The sequence below is a fragment of the Balearica regulorum genome, chromosome 6 (assembly GCF_011004875.1).
Source record: "Balearica regulorum gibbericeps isolate bBalReg1 chromosome 6, bBalReg1.pri, whole genome shotgun sequence".
Lineage (NCBI taxonomy): Eukaryota > Metazoa > Chordata > Aves > Gruiformes > Gruidae > Balearica > Balearica regulorum.
The window spans coordinates 7025752-7043429 of NC_046189.1; the positions used below are offsets into that span (position 1 = coordinate 7025752).

At 40.7% G+C, this 17678-nt stretch overlaps 1 protein-coding gene across 6 annotated transcripts in view; it reads left to right on the forward strand.

Annotated features, from left to right (window-relative positions):
* The window catches only part of ZNF804A (zinc finger protein 804A), a 246504-nt gene extending 230718 nt beyond the window's left edge, over positions 1–15786 (forward strand). For 5 of the 6 annotated variants that reach the window (XM_075756116.1, XM_075756119.1, XM_075756120.1 and 2 more), the window contains 2 exons: positions 9925–10055; positions 12375–15786. In XM_075756116.1, coding sequence (XP_075612231.1) covers positions 9925–10055; positions 12375–15660 — 3417 coding nt within the window. In that variant the 3' untranslated portion in view covers positions 15661–15786. The remainder of the gene's footprint in view (positions 1–9924; positions 10056–12374) is intronic. The other variant, XM_075756122.1, reaches the window with a different exon arrangement.
* Positions 15787–17678: the final 1892 nt, after the last annotated feature.

Genomic DNA, 17678 nt, shown 5'->3' on the forward strand with positions numbered 1-17678 from the left:
CATCTGAGTTATTAGAGTCTCCTTCAAGGATTATGGAAAGTATCCTTTAGAGAACCTGACTGTAAATATTAATGCCTCCTTTTCAGTCATTGTGCACATTGTAGAGACTGGGAAAAGTTAAGATTTGGTAGGTTCGCTTCAGTCTCCATGATAGTCTTTCCTAAAATGTCAGTGACCAAAGAGGCTGAAAACATAGGCTAAAAAATTCTGCTTGCAATTTTTAATGTGCTTGTAGAAAGGGTATTGTGTATTGTAAGAAGGAGGAATAATCAGAACAGCAGCATGATCCTACAGAGAACTTCAGTGCTGGAGACCCAGTGAACCATTTTGACCAAGGTGAAAAGCTGGTGGGTCACAACAGACACCAGTAGGTGTTGGAGGGCACTGGAGTGAAGAGCTGTTAGATGAAGTCTCAAAGATCTCAGAGCTGCTAAGTATGTTACTTGTGCAGAAAACAGTCTCCAAAATGAGCAAAAGACAGCGATAACAACTGAGCCATCCAGCACTTGTGTGTTGATGGAGCTATCCATTTTGTGGTCTTATCACCTCCTACTAGAAAGTCATTCTAAAGGGAAATTCAATATTCCCTCTCCAAAGAAGTGTAGAGGTGATCTTTCTCTGAAAGGCGTTCTCAGTGAGGAAGTCATTGCTCCTGTGAAATGATTTATGGAAGATGAATACTGCTCAAATGGGGATTTTTCCAGTAGCTTAAAGCTTTCCGGATAGAGTTTAGATGGGATGTTGTGGAGCTCTCATTATTTATGCGTGGGAAATTGTAATTGGCCAGAGAATAAAGCAGTCATCAACATTTAGCACTCAGTGACTGAAAATATCGGGAGGCAGTGCCTCACCGGATCAATATTTTGGTTGCAGAACTGTCAGACTTGAAAATATTGTACATGCTATGCTCAGGAGTATTCTGGATGCTAAAACTTCAGCGCTGTAGTGAGAGGAAGGTGGCGGATAATGCTGTGGGACCAGGGAATGGCACGTGATGTCTGAAATGATCCATGCTGGGTTGTCCCTCTGGAGCAGCAGAGAGGAGCTGTGGCCTCTGAGGGCAGCCCCACGCTTATGGCCACCTGTATCTTCCCAGAGGTTGGCATCCAGCCCCTTTCTCTACAGCATTGCCCTTTTCTCTAACAGCGCTAGGAATAACCATTTCTTGACATGATTTTAAATGTTGCATATATTTTTTTGAATTAGAATCCTAAATGGTGCAGGAGTGGGTGTAAATGTAAAGTGATCCTTACAGAAGTGACGTGTACCGATCTTGTCTTTAATCTTTGTGACTGAAGAAGCTTCCTTAAGTGTTGCTGAAAATTTCCATGGTGAATTTAAAACCTCTGCTCTCCCTGAGCTCAGCAGGAGTCTCTCCACTGACTTCAAGAGAAGTAGAATTAGGCCTAGAGCCATTAAAATAAATACCTTTAAATTACAGACTAGCATATGTAACCACTTTCCAGATGTACAAGTGTGTGTCAGCTTTATGTTCTTTTCATTATCTGGTAAAATTAATTTGATAGGCGAGATCCTAATTCTGTATTTCTATGCTGTTTTCTTTAGTCTTGGCCTTAATATTTATGGAGTATTCAGCTGATTTTTGCTGAAGCTAACAAAAAATATCCTACAGCTTGCAATAAGATCAGGCTGTTGTTATACACGTGGTTAGTAGCTATTGCAGTGAAATTTTCAGTATGCAACGCTCAGCAATTCTGCAGGCTTAAAACAATGTTTTTGCACAGTGGCAATGCTATGGCCATTTAGTCAACTTTTGAAAACATAGTCATCTTAAAACAAAACCAACAAAAGTCTTAATTTATGCTCCGTAACCTGTTATTTGTCAAAGTCCTGAAGCTTTGTTCAACTGTAAGTCACAATGCTATCTGAATCCTGCAGCAGCGTACACTGGAAAGGAGCAGAAGATGTGCAGGCACCAGAATGATGTCAAATGAAACATGAGGCTTACTATGCTGGAAAGGGCATTAATCATCACATAATGAAGTGTGTGTTTCTTTCTGGCAGATTGTTTCTGAAGGAAAAGTGTTAAACAGAACAGAAAGCAACGCAAGATTTATTTTTCCTTCTATTGCTCCAGTGTGTATCTCTTGCAGTCACCTAATCAAGAGTAATTAGTAAAATCTTCATCAAAGATAACTAGCTTTCATGTACCTTACAGGTACAAGCGTGCAAAATATTTAATGTTCTGATTTTCCTCATCATTTTGAAAACACCTAGGTTTTCATTTGGTTTCGCTTTTAATTTTAAGCTCAAGTTTCATTTATTTTTCCCTGTGAACTTTCATAGGAAAATCTAACTGAACTGGAGACACTTTAACAAGAAAGATGCTTCATATATGAGTATGAAGTAGTCTCAAAACCTAATTATATTCCATGATAAAATAATGTCAATTTTTATATTTAAAAAGTAGAAGAGACCAATGCAAATTTTCAGTTGTATAACATAATATATATATTTAATATATATTTGTAGGACCTGAATGTAAAAGCTGGTTCAACGGTTCTTTTTGCACTCTACACAACAAACTGAACTACTGCGTATTGCTCGAGTGTTCTCCTGAGCAAGTTATAGTTGTTTGCGAACATTTGTGTTACATCAGTTCATTTAAAGTTAATGAAAATCCCCTGAATCACAAAGAATCCCATCTTCTCATCACACATCTCCCTTCAGCCCTGTGACAGGCAGATAAAACAATCCCAACCTTCCCTTCCTCTTAATTAATCCCCACTTTCTCCCCAGTCTGGGATGATGCTCGTGACAGTGCTGGAAAAAGAGCACAGTTTCACTTCAACTGAATCTACCTGTTCAGCAATATTGTGGACCCCAAGGACCTGCTATTTTAAACTCCTGCATATATCTAGATCTGTGTGGTTTAGATTTCCTCTAATATAAAAAGACCATCAGGAGGGTATGGCTGCAATTTGTGGTAGAAATAGAAGAGGAAAAGAATTACTCACAACCTGAATGTTCCTTGTCATCTGGAGGGCTTAATATCTGATCATATAAAATGTGGTTCTGTTGCAAATTTGTGGAGCTCTGAGTTTTTAAGAAAGGGTTTAAATTTTGCAGCTTAAAGTGAGATGCATACAGCTATAGGCAGAAGCAGTTAGGAGCAGCTTATAACTTGCAACGACCTGGAAGTTACCCATAAGCCAGCAATAGATCAATGTTATTTATTAAAGGCCTCTTAAAAACAAAGTGAGTGGCCAATGTACGCTGATAAAGTGAGGAGATGGGATAACTCACTGCATAAGACAGAAATTGTAAAAACGGTGGTTGGAAGGAGTCGCTGGCTTCCTGTTCACCAACACGAGGTCGAGTAAGATGAGGGGACTTTTTTCAGCCATGTCTTGAATTTCTGCAGGGTTGGAGATGCCACAGCCCCTCTGGGTAACATGTCCCAGTGCCGCACCGCCCTGGCAGCCACTAGCAAGAAGTGACTCCATCTGCTGTGTAACTCCCCATCAAGTGGTCGTAGGCTGCTGTTAAAATCCACCCCCTGTTCCTCTTCTAGTGCAGGAACACGTTATAGCAATAAGTCCATACTGGCAGCAGGAAGAAGAAAAAAAAAAAAAAAAAAAAAGGCATGTCTATTAATTTCTTCCTTAACGTACTTATGTGAGTGGTTGAATTACTAATTTCATTCAGAAATCTTGACATTTCTCCTTTCTGCGGAAATAACTCGTCTTGTTTAACTTCTGCTAGAGAAGGCCTGTAGCACGAACAGGGTAAGCTCTTCTTGTATTATTTTCTTGGAGCTTTAATTTTTTCTATAATCTTTACAAAGGGAGAAAGTTGTTTGGTTTTTTTTTTTTCCCCTAATAATATGAAAGATGGTCATGAAAAGTACATAGAACTGCAGACCAGAGTGCAAGTGAAGAGATGCTGCCCTGTAAAGTGAAGGGGTCTCCAGTTGCAGAAGAGTAAAAAAAAAATAAATATACCCACACAAACCACTAAAGGCAGAAGGAAAATACATGTCTTTTACATCTTAGTAAGCAATGTTTTCTGCTTAAATGGCATGTTTCATTCCCATTTGAGTGTTTACAGGTGTTACAGGAGCTTTGATCTATTCAGTTATTATTTATAATTGATTAAGCTCAATCCTCTTTGTGAAAGGATACTAATCTGGTTTGGTGTGACTAGTGTTTATCTAATGAGTATATTGTTGCTCTGTCTGTCATACCATAATACACATGAAGAAGCAATAAACCATCTCAGTTAACAGGGAGTATATGGACAGCAGTCATTAGTATTCAGAGAAAGGGGAATAGCTTCTAGAATAATCACTGGGAGCTAAGAAATGCTCGTATTTAATCCCTGAATTAAGTAGTAATCAGATTTTTTTTAAAAAAAACCCAAACTGATACAAGCAAAAACCCCTCCTTTATGAACAATTAAAAATATCGTTTATATCATATACAGAATTTAGAGGGAAGAAATATTTAATGTGTTTAAAATAAACCCAAATGCCACTTTTTTGCCACCTCTACGACACTACCAACCCATGTTCCCCATGTTTAGATAATTAGCAAATTTTTGATGGGCAGGAAAGAGCTGCAGTGGACTTCCAGCTCCTTTTGGGGTGAAAATGGAGTATAGTCAGGATAGGAAGCTTGTGCTGGGTTTAGGACAGACATGTAGGACTGAACATCCCATGTCTTCGCGGTCGCAGCCTAACGCTGCTGTGGCTGGCTGGGATGGTGGCGTAGGAGCAGAGGTGTGCTTTGCTCTCCCAGTCTGGCAGGTTGTTCACCAAAACCGGCACTGGTGCCCGTGGCTGCAGCATTGCAGTCTCCTCATCCTCCCTCTTCTGACGTGGGCAATTTAGCAGTTGAACTCTCCATCAATTACTGCATTTAGCTTCGGCTCCCTTTACACTTTCAAAGTCTTTGTGCTAGTTAAGCAGCAGCAGCATTTTCTATGTGTGTCCAGTATAGACATGACAGTATGTCAGTTCTCTTAATGTAATGTAAAGCTATAGGAATGAATTATGTGCTGGATTCTTTCCCTGATGACTTGTCTGCTTTCTCAAAGGTTCCCACATTAGCTGTGACCCTGCTACATCTGATCTTTCAGAAGCAACTAACTTGAAAAAGAGCTGTGACAGAAATTTCGAGGTGTAACAAACACTTGGTATTTTAGTGCTCAATATATAGAGGGCTGTAGCAACCTGCTTATGCTGTTTGGGCTGCAGCTTCAAGTATTTCATAGTTAGGGAGCAAGAAAATGAAGTTTTATTTTGATGATTTATTTTAAAAGCTAACAATCGCATAAATTCATGATTCAGTGACTACTGGGAATACGGTCATCTTTCCTGATAAAATAAAAAGACAATAAAGCAGCAAAATTTGATGTCATGGTTGTTAAGTTCTGTAATTTTATACTTCCATTGATCAGAAAATGAATTTATGGTCTACATACTTTCAGCATCGTAAAAGTCCACATAATTTAATTGTTAATCTAAGGTCAAAAGCAAATTAGCATAATATCTGAATTGCACTGCCCTGAAATCCCCTGACAGGCATCTTTCTGATTCCTGCTGTTATAAAAAAACGATTCCCATTGGTTCTTGACCCTATTAAAGTTGTTCCTAGAGTAGGGAGATAAGCTTTGCACGGGTAGTTTGTGAGAGCCTCTCTGAATAAGCAGTCCTTAGATGATGCCTTCATGCTGGGGGGGGCGGGCGGCTGATTTTTATGTGAGATATTAACACTACAGAGGGAGCCTGCCGTCAATCCTGATGCTTGTTATGATTTCCTCTTTGGTTTCATAAACATCGTTAAAAGTTTCACTGCTTTTCTTTAGAGTCAGTTCTAATAACATTAAATTATATGTTTCAAGGTATAAAGTTATTTGAGGCTGGGGGTTTGGGGTTCCCCCCCCCCCCCCCCATTTTATCACCTAGTATCATAGTATTCAGGTACATTGGTTTCACTATTCAGCTTTTACGTGCTTTCGCTGTTCTGGGCATATTTATTAATTAATGTCTTCTCTGTGTTTTGAAGACCTGTTAGTTTGAAGTGCTACTGTTACAGGAGCTTAAATCTTGAGTTTAAATAAAAAACCCCAATAACCACTTTGCAAGGTGACAGAAGGCTTGTAATAGTGATGTAAGAAGTGCACTTAATGCCATAATGTGTCTTTGCTTTCGAGAGGCTTTGATCCACGGAGGTCTTGAGGCACCTGGCTCCAGCAGCAGGATCTGGGCTTGTGGTTTCTGTATTATAAAAAGCAGGGGAGAATTAGGAAGCTCAGCATGAGCTTTTTGAAAAGCGGCATGCCGAAATTGTCTAATGTGGTAAATGGGGAAATGAAGACAAGGATGAAGTAACCAAAAATAGGGTCCATTGGAAGCAGAGACACCTTTTTTTTTTTTTTTTTTTTTTTTTTTTTTGGATGGATATCTTCTGTGGCAAGCCTGGGGACACCTGAGCTGTATGAAATGCAGCCACATCTGAGTTTGGACCACATGTGGTCTTCTCATCTATAGTTCCATTCATGCATAGGTACATAGGAGGCCAGTGAAGTTTTCCTTTTCATCTGGACTTGCATACCTCAGCTCAGCATGATGTAATGGGTGTGTAGTAAGGTTCCCGGCTGAGTTTGCTAGAAATAGGTGGAATATTTCTGCTTCGAGCCCAGTGTTACAGTTAGGTTTGTTAAAATAATCCAGCTTCTGCCTGAGTGAAAGCAGTCCAGTTGCAGGATCCCGTTGCAAGGCTGGAGAATCGGAGTCAGGCTTCCCATTGCTCCGGGCTGGGGGAAGTCATTGGCAAACTGACAGTGGTCCGTGCTCTGCACGTTCAAAGTGGCAATACGGTGTTTCAGGATAACGATGAAGGCATTTAGTTCTCTTGGAGAAATGGCATTTAATTATTCATTGTGAACTGTTCGTTGAACTGTGCTTGCTAGGACTTACGCATTTTGAGCTGGTTCATAAGCAGAGCAAAATACAGGAGGGAATCATATATAAATACTGTATGACTGCCTGCTAATTATTTGCTTACTGATCCGTGGAAACAAACAAATATAACAGACATTAAACTTACTATTGAAATTAGCATTAGTGAATAGCTCTGCCCTGCCACATGGAAAAGCATAAAAACATTACGTAAAAGATGCTTTTTAGGAATAAGGCACACTTGGTTTTTTATTGCTGCTCTTTATTTTGAACACATTTTTTTTTTTTTGGGGGGGGGAGCTCATGATACTCAGAATGCATGGACTAATGGTATTTTATGTATAATTGGGTAATATCTTGTTTTCATTTGCATAATACAAGCAAACCCAATAGTGCTAGCAATCACTAGCATGACGAGTGCAGTAAGGGAATGCAGGTGATGATAGTTTATCAGATGGCTAAATAAAGACAAATGGAAAATAGCTATAATATCAGAAAATGGGGACACACATTTTCTCACTTAGATGACCTTTTATGTATAGGAAATAGTAATTTTTGGAAACTGCCCAATCAGGCCTCAAACCAACTTGCACCAGGTGCATGTTTTGTGGTTTACAGCTAAGTAAAGTTCCACTCATACGTATTCATTTGCTGAATAAAGTCCTCAGGAGTTACCTAGATATAATCCTTATAGATCGTTAAAGTCCTCCATGAAAAAGACTGAGATAACAGTTGTAAGAAAAAAAAGTCCGCATTGTATAACTAGTTCATATTGTGCTGAGACCATTTTTCCGTGCCGGAAAGGGGCGGTGTGTTTGACAGGAGGTCTGACAGAAGGGTAGCTCTGGAACGAGTGGTTCTCCAGAAGAGCAGAGCAGACAGTCCGACAGGAAGGCTGTGCACACAAAACTTCTGCCAGACTCCTCTGTCGTACACGTTGACACCTACTTGTAGCAATCAAGGGGAACAATTTAATTAAAAATTGTGAACGGTTCTTCTGTACCAGTTCCGATATGTGCCAAGCAGATAATGACTGATGAGGCTGAGAGGCTCAGATGGGTAGAATGATGTTTGCTTGGCAATGACGTGCACGAAACGCCTCCAAGATCACGCAAAACTTCCTTTAACAGCATTGTCCCTATCCACTGTGAGCGAGACCCTACTCGCACCCTGAAACGTGGAGCGGTGTTAACTTTAGCACTCCTGACAGCATGGAGTCCTGCTGACTTCCAGCAGTAAGAGAAAAGGGGTCAAAATCTGGTCAGAATCAAATCACTAATTACAATCATCCCAGTAATTACAGTAAAGTGCTGCTGCTGGAGGATGATTATGGATTTGTATACACCTCAGCTTCTTTTTAACCTTGTGAAAAAAGCACCCTTTTATCTTTCTTTTCTTCTCTTGCTTTGTCGCATACTTCTTTCCTTATGCATTGGAGGGGAAAAAAGGGAAGAATTATTGAGCTGTACAAAATGGAATGAAATCCTGCCTTTAAATGCCAAAGGCTGGAGGTGGGGAGGGGAAGGAGCAAACTTCATCTCTTCTCTTGTGTTCTGAGTACTCAGAAGTCACCTGTGAAATGAAATACTTCGGTTTCACGAGTGACTGGTGGGAAGCAGGGTCAGTATCTACTATCTTTAGGACAACATGAATGCGTGGAGTAAGAAATGTTCTACAGAGATGCTTCATGTTTCAAGCCTTTTTTGGGGGGAAAAGGTTACCATATATCCAGTTTTGAGTGAATTTATAACTTTATACTGCATTAGCACAATAAAACAAATTTTGATAACTGTATCTAGAAAATATAAATGGCAGAAGTGATTACCTTTCAAATTATTTCTCTGTATCTATTAAGGTTATCTTCAAAGGAATATCCAGTTGTTTGAAAAATAATGCAAAAAATTGAAAACAGAGCATAGTACTCATTTTTCAGCAAGCGTTTGGTTGCTTTCTCAGCATGTTTATACGTATATGTTTCTTGGCATTAAATCGACTGCCAAGGTAGCACTACCATCACCCAAAATGGCAAAGACAAATTCAATGCGTAAATTAATGATGTTATATAAGGGATATTTTTCTGTGAATATGAAAAAAAAATCGCAAAAGGAGTGAAATAAAAAATTAAGAAGGAGCAGGAGAACAGTGCTTACAGAGTTCTGCAGACTCTATTCCATGTGTATCTATTAAGTGCCACCAATGACATGAAAAGCTCTGAACACCCCTCGAACAATTTGAAGTTAGAATTACTGCTTTTACAAATCCACGTGACCCCTGTTCATGGCTGGCCCTTAGCCCTTGGACACTAAAATGGTGGCAAGTTACTGGGTGCTTCCCAGAATCATGAGATTACTATCTCATAAGATGATGTCATCGAGACTGTGAGACATACCGGGGACACCCCAAACCACTGAATGATACACCAGTGGGGTTTGGGACCTACTGGAATACTTTTTACTGATATGAAGGATTAGAACAGTCTCTGCATATTGTCCTTCTGTGATATCCAGAAAACGAAATCACCTTTTCGTGTGGAGAATCAGAGCTGTGCATTTTAATTTCCTCCCAAAGAAACAGGCTGGAGATGAAATCAAATGAGACACTGGATCGAACCTCAGTGTCTGTTTGCAGAAAAATACCTGGGATGGTCCCGTTATTTGTTATTACTGTCTCAAAGAGTAATCAGGCTGCGGGGAAGGTTTTTGGGGAAAGAGTCTCGACCAAAATTCTGGATGAACGTTGTTTAGTCCTACTGAGGCTGGTCTATATTAATCACAAAAGCTACAGTAAAATTTTCTAGGTTATCTCTAACCTAGCTAACCTGTCTCTAGCATCTCTTTGTATTTTGGTTATTCACTTGAAATGCATACGTTTCTTGAATGAGTCACTTTGCTTAGATTTGAAAATAATTCTCATCATGAGTGCTTACCAGAAAGTAATTGTCATTAGAAACGTTTATCGTTCCTGGGTTTTTTGTGTGCATATGTGACTATTTCTTGCAGAGACTGAAGGAACTGAAACAGAGGGAGTTTGCTCGAAATGTAGCATCTAAGTCACGAAAAGATGAAAGGAAGCAGGAAAAAGCCCTTCAACGTTTGCACAAGCTAGCTGAGCTAAGGAAAGAGACACCGTGGTGAGTGCATAGCTGCTGAAACATTAAAAATACTTTAAAATAATCCCTCCGCTGTTAGCTGGTGCTGTGGGATGCAGGGCTGTTGGAGTCCCTCGGCTGGAGCCCCGGACACGTGTTTTATGGCATTTTTGAAGCAGTATGTGTACAGTAATTTGATTCACACTATGTGCAGAAATGAATGTTTAACGGTGCTTTTTCAGTGGAGCTAAAATGACATATATTTTTAGTTTAAAAAAAGATGTGTTTCATATATATTTCATAAAACCAGGCACGTTGGTTGAAAGCTGAGTGAACTAGGTCACGCATTTGAAGGTTGACACTACTTCATTGATGAGGGGAGGAATACAGTCTGCCTTTCTAGGATGTAGCAGATCTCTGTGATTTAGTTTTCAAACTGCTTGCCTGGGAAAGCATCCAGAAATCTAGTTTTAAATTTCAATAACTGGATTTTTTTATATAAAAGGTAAGTGCTCCTTTTCCTCAGCTCCACAGAGTGTTTACCTCTTCCTGCAAAAGTGACTCCTTGCTAGTCATACATTTCAGTGCTGCATCTAGGCATACTGTTAACATTGAGCTTGCTAGTTGTGACTGTATTCTGACTTAAATATGACACTGACAAGCCACTGAAAATACATGTACCAACTTTTCACAGTGGAATCTCAGGGGGGAAAAAAGCAAAAAAAAGTAGGTGGTCAAATGCAAATGGTTTCTTTTTATCCAGCCTTCATCCAGCCTTCGTCCCGCCAGAGGAACTAACAGAAAAGTCCAACCATATGAGTTGAGCTCTTGTTCAGGAATAGTCTCTTTCTCCACAGTTTGGATGGTGGGCAGCACGCTGAAGCAGAGTCTCTGTAAGCAGGTTGATGGGACATGAATGCTATGAGGTCTGCTTGACATGAACAACGTAACACCTAATTTTTAATTTTTTTATCCTTTTATGATAGGTCACATCTTACTACTCCATCAGTGTTTTAACCATCCAGATTTAATACTTGAGGACTGTGATTTTTATGTTCCCAGCTTTTTCCATGTTAGTGAAGCACAGATTTTTGTGAGGTTGTGTTGTTTCTGTTTTGCTGGGGTTTTTTAAATACCCATCTTCTTGTTCCTGAAGGAGAATTTATCTTTGAGCTTTATTTCTCTATTTACTAATTGCTGTTTACTACTACTTTGCATCCTTAGAGGTGTGATACAGACAGACACGCAGGATTTTTTAACTACTATTTTCTAGTTTGGTTTGTAGAAGTTGTCACCATTTTACTTTGTTAGAGAAAGGATTTGTGTGGGGGTTTTTAACATATATTTTCAATTTGTGAAGAACTGGACAAGGCAGGATTCACTATGAGGAATTCCTTTCTCGTAAAACCTCTAGCTTAATTTCTAGACCAAATAGATTAAATCCGTCATTCTTTATCTCAGCACTTCTTGGGGTACTAAATGATACTGGCAAGTTTTCCCAATGACCCATCATCTAGTATTGCTCTGCACTGTAACATAGAATAATTTGGTTAAAAGAAAAAAAATATTGTTTTAACATAGGTCCATTACTCCTAGTGCTGAGCAGTTCCTGTGGATCCTGGAAAATTGGCAGCTTAAACAGTTTTTGCTCTTCTCTTTGCTTCCTATTAAGTCAAATAGAACAGATGGGAAGAGGACATGAAATGAAGAACAGAAGTAGACAGTGATAAATTTTTTCTCAAGAGGGATGAATCACTTACTTCATACTGTCAGCTGAAATACTTTCCCCAATATTATTTTTCCATGAAAGAAATTGCTGAGATTGCGACGGTTCGGTCTGTGAACACAAATAGGACGGGAGCTGCTGGGTGATTGCCCGTGGGCAGAGCAGCAGTCACTAGGATGATGACTAAGAGGGAAGAGGTCTATGAGGTGCCCTCTGTTTTAATATATTTTGTAGCACAAAGGAATGTAAAACCTCTGGTACTTGCAGTAATAGTGTTGTAACCATGATGGTCTACTGGGAGGAGAAGCAAGATTTCTAAGGAGATATATAGTTTCTTACTAGGCCGGCCAGTATGTCTAGGAAAAGTGAACTACCTTGTAAGAATATTAGCCCTTCAGCTGATAACCCCCTATGAAGGAACTGGGGACACCATTTTTACTCTTTTTTTCTCTTTTTTTTGTATATACTAGTCAACTGATCTTATTATAAAATATGACCTTTTTTCATATTCTAAATCTACATATCCATAGATGGTTCCTCTTTCCTTAAAAATCTTTTAGATACCAATGTACCACCATGTTTCTGTCTGCATTTCTCTGAAAGGTACTGACTCTGAGTTTTGTTTTCTTTCCTAGCGCTCCTGGAAGCGGCCCTATGTTCAAATCCACTACGGTGACTGTGCGAGATCACTGCAATGATGTCCCACAAAGTGCTGCCGTAGAATCTGCCAACAAACAGGATTTCAGCTGTACGTTAATGCATGAAGCACAGAATTGCAAAGATGTCGCTTCTGTCATTTCTTCCACTCCTGGGAATGCATGTAGTAATAAATCCGACGCTAACAAATGTGGAGATCAGGTTCAAGGAGCTCAAGGACATAGAGTTGGGTTCTCTTTCGCTTTTCCTAAGAAAGCAGCAGTCAAACTGGAGTCTTCAGCTGCCGTTTTCTATGAATATAATGACGAAACGTCTATGGAGCACGGATTTAGCAGAAGAAGTAGGTTTGTTCCAGGAGTTTGTAATCTTCAGTCTCCCTCGGCGGCAGAAATAGTCCTGTGCCCTGAGGAGAAACATAACTGTTTTCACCCACCGGTGGAAAAATGCACTGACCCGGCAGAAGCTCCTGAAGCTCAGGAGCTGGCCAGTAAAGAAAGCAGGGTGCTAGAGAGTCCCGTAATAAATCCTGCTGTGTCTCATTCAGAGCAACTGGTGTCCTCGGACATGGATGGCTACCGTATTGATGTAAGAGCAGCAGATTTACTGGACCAAATGCTGCCCACGGTTACAGACAGCGCTCAGGTCCTGCCCCTGGACTGCAGTGGTTATGAGCTGCAGGGAAACAGGGCTCTCGTGCAGGCGGTTGTGGATGATTGTTTATCTCTGCAGGATGTTGCGGAGGAAAAGGATAAAGACAGGAACAGTGATTCATCCACAACTGAAACTGAAATAAAAAAGCTGGGGGCGGATGCGTCAGTTCCATCACCTTCTGAAGAAGGTAGTAGTGGAACCCCACAAAGCAAACCGGACACACGCAAGAGGCCTAGTGAACCGTTTGTTCCTGTTCTTAGCAAATACGGATCAAATATTCTTCAGTGGCCGTCGGAAATGTTAATTTATACAAGTACAGACCCATCGATTTCTTATAGCTGTAATCCTTTATATTTTGATTTCAAGTCATCGAGAACAAATGACAGCCAAGAAAAGCCCAAGCATCAGCCAAACATACCTCATTTGCACCATAAAACTGAATCCAACCATAGCTTAGTCTCGGATTTTACAAATAAACCTACTTCGGAGTGTGGGTATTATGAAACAGAAATAAATAAAAATGTGTGCAACTATACTATACCCCTTATGAGTGATGTTTCCCTCATCAGAAATTGTGACCTTGCAAAAAATCCAAATAAAGTGTCCTTGGATGAATCATTCAGGATTAGAAAAATAGACAAGTATCACATTTCTAAAAATCACTTACGACAAAACACTGTGATAGATGAGAAATATAACAAAGTTTGGATCAAAGCAAGCCATGAAAAATGGCTTCACAAAAGTAGAAAATGGAAAAGGAGAAGAAAATTATGTCATTGTCGTCATCATCATCACTGTGGGGGCACAACAATGGCAGAAATGGAGATGTCCTTAGTGACTGAAAAGGAAATTAGTTACAGAGATGAAAATAAATATCAGCACCTCCAAAATAATCCAGAGAAGTGCAGGCATGATGCAGGAAATATCTGGCTAGCTACAGGTGAGGTACAGCAGTCGCATCAAAAACTTGGCACTGAAAATGGTCATAAAAGAGTCATGTCTGTGTCAGATCATGTACATGGGGGTAGAGGCTGGTGTGACGTTTGGAGCGCAAAAAATAGCGGCCAACACCGTGGTTGTAAACGACTGCACAGAAAGAGCAAAGCAAGCTCTCGGAGACAGGCCAAGCAGCTGGGTCTGAGTTCCAGGAGGCACAGCTTAAGGTACTCTAAAACATGTTGTGGTTGGAAAGTCAGGAGGTCAAGCTGTAGCCCCGAGCATAAATGTTTAGGACGCTGCAGCGAGGAGAAGAGTCCGAGTCAAAACCAGTCCATAAAGAGAGGTTACAATGTTCTGACAGAGGAACCTGAAAAATCCCACCGCAAGCGTAGACAGCATACCTATTCCTCTTCATCAGATGAAAGCTCATACGGACAGACGTTATCAGCAGAGGAATATCTAAGACAAATGCATACTTTAGATACACATCACAAGGCAAAAGGGAAACGCAGGAGGAGGAAAACCAGAATCCGTCACGTATTCCTTGACAAGAACACGAGAAGTGAGACCTCCAGACCTTCCAAAGAAAATTCCGCAAATTGTACGTTAAATATTTTGGGGGACTTCTTGACTCAAGACAGTCCAGAGGAAACTAATGTGGATCCCACCGCTGATCATGCAAAAGATATAGATGAAACAATGCAGCTGGAGGAAAGCAAGTCATCTCTAGAAACTGATAGTTCACACATACTGGAAAATGACAAACTGACGGCGTGCGCAGCGGTGGAGAGCACTCCGAGTACATTTTCTGATGTCGTCGCAGGTTCTGCTGCTTCTGTTCCTGAGCACAGTGCTCCAGCGGCTGCCGGCACACAGGAAGTTCTGCAAGATGAAAAGAAAAAAGAAAATGTCAACCGTTGTGAAAATCAAGCTCGTTACAAAGTTCCCCTCCCCAACAGACCTTTGGAACAAGCTCCTCCTAAATCCTATCTTTGCCATTATGAATTGGCTGAGTCTCTACCGCATGAGAAAATAAATGAGGTGACCAGCGAGTGGGTACAGTGTAATCCTGGCATATTTAGCAGCCCACCACCCTTGCCATTCAAAGAAGCACATGTAAACAGTCATACCTTTTTAACTACCGAGCAGTTGATAGCCCCCTTCACCCTTCCCGATCAGACATTGATATTCCCTCCAGATAACCACGAAAAATTCAAAGATCTCCCATCCGAGGCGTATCAGCAGATCGTGCCACAAAACATGCTGGCCAACAAAGTGAAGCTCACCTTTCCTGCCCCAGCGATCCAGCCCCCGAATTCCCCACTGCAACCCTTACCCTTGCAGCCGCCGCTATGTTCTACCTCCGTTACCACCATCCACCACACCATCCTACAGCAGCACGCTGCCGCCAGTACGTTGAAGGTTCTCCAGCCCCACCAGCAGTTCCTCTCGCAGGTCCCGGCTCTTTCCAGAGCGCCTTTACCTCATCTACCAGTAGGACCGAGGCTTTGCCCCGGGGGCCACGCAGCTTTTGTCGCCCCGCCGCATTTGCCGCTGCTGCCGCCCTCCGTCCTGCACCCGACCCAGCTGGCGTTTCCCCCGCTGCCGCACACCGTCTTCCCCTCTCTGCTGTCCCCACACCCGGCTGTCATTCCCCTGCAGCCCCTCTTTTAGGACAGGTTCTCGGGGATGGGGGAAGGAGCCTTCAGCTAAATGGTCCTGCTGTTTCTACAGACCCCTCCGCTTTGCAAAACGGCTCTGTGAAATAAACTGGTTAAAATTCCTCGTTCCTTGGGAAGCATTTACTGTAAGTATAATGATGCAAACATTCATGTAAAGTTCAGGCCTATACTATAACTAAAGCACTGAGTAGTCTGATACTAATATGAACTCTATATATATATAAAAGTGAAAATCATGTCTTAGAATATGTATAATGTATATAAAATATATTTATAGTTCTATAACTTATGTTGTAAAGTATTCACTTTCTGGTTTTTATCTTTGTGTATTTGCACCTATTTAATGTTTAGACAAAGCTAATGCACTATGTTTTGTACTATGTTCTCTGAAACTGTAAATCTAGTGACAAACTATCTCTTGCAATAAATTTTTGTTAACTACTTAAGTATATCAAAAATCTTTCATTATAGGCCTCGTGGATGTTGTTCTTCCATGTTCTTCTGCAGCTGAATAGCATCCTCTACCCTTGCTATGTTGGGATAATCAGGTTTCCTATACGTCAGTGATTTATCAGGGAGGCTGAGAGGCTAATACCTTGAGGGCAGCTGTCTTACTGAGCAAGAGAGAAAGGGTAATAGATCTGTTTGTGTTAGCGGTTTGATGTCACCGTGACAAATTTTGCCTACTTGTAGAATGTGCGCAAACTGCTGACTGTTGGAGCTAATCCCTTTTATACTAAACCACAAAAAGATGATGTAACAAAAATAACATCAACGATGGGGCGGAGGGGGGGAGAAAAGGAAAATATCAAGCGGCAGTTGGACTTCAAGGGAATATTGCTTATAGCGAAAAGGTAGAGCACAGGGAAAGTCTTGGTTCCGCCAAGCACACTTTCTCTGATTGCACGCATCCCTGGGCGGGGGGGCGGGCAGATCTGTTGGAGTGAAGGTCCTCGCTGCCTGTGCAATACATGAAGATAACAAGAGCACTGTGAGCATGAAGGGGAGGCCAGGGACAGCTTCGCACGGGGAACCCACCAGGGTTTGATTCAAATTCTTACCTCACTTCCCCCCCCCTCTTTCCCACAGCATTTTGGTCAAGAAATAGAATAACATAGAATAGAAATTAATAATAATACTAATATACTGCCATTATTTCTAACTGTATTTCAGAGAATTCTCCCTACCTCTGCAACCTTTTTATTGCTGTCAAACCTTTAGCCCAGGAAATCTTCCCATCTGCTCTCGTATGAGATATATCAGACCCACACCTGCGATGGTCTAGAATAAAACCAGAAGTGGTTCTGAGATAGGGCCATCTCTTTGAGTTAAAATGAAGTGTTATCATGTGAGTGAAGCTAAGGATTTGCATCTAACCATGACCGTTAGTGCTAGAAGTAGGCCCTCCATAATTAAAGGTAGGTGCTAGCTCTCCAATTAATTACTTCTTTTCACCTTTTTATATAGTATAATAAAAGTATATACAGTTGAACTGAAAGAATAGTAATTTTTGAATATTATTAACATACCTTGCATATTAATAAAGACATTATCCATTTGAAAGATAACACTATATCCTAAAACATATATATCTGGGTATTATTTTCTGCATCTATAGCGTTAGAACTTACCTATATCAATATTGCAAGTTTTACTATAATATCACATTAAAACTATAGCAAACAGCATTTTACCACTATGATTACAGTGTCAGGTACTCCAGGGATGCGAGTTTTCTGTGTCGTGCAGTTACAAAGGGCTAAACTACGTTAATAAGCAAAAAGTTAATAAGAAGGAGCAGGTGAGCGGTCAGGTTTTAGAGAGTGGCTGGGATCCCCTGCCTGAGGCTGTGGCATGGGGCGGGATGTCGCTGAGCATCTGTCCCTGCAATGCCATAAAGAAGGTATATTTTCTCTAATTTCAGGTGAATGCCCATTTCTATTTATCTGGTACCTGAAAAATATAGCAAAGTGACTTTATACTCCTCCCTTATTTCAAGAGTATGCCTAC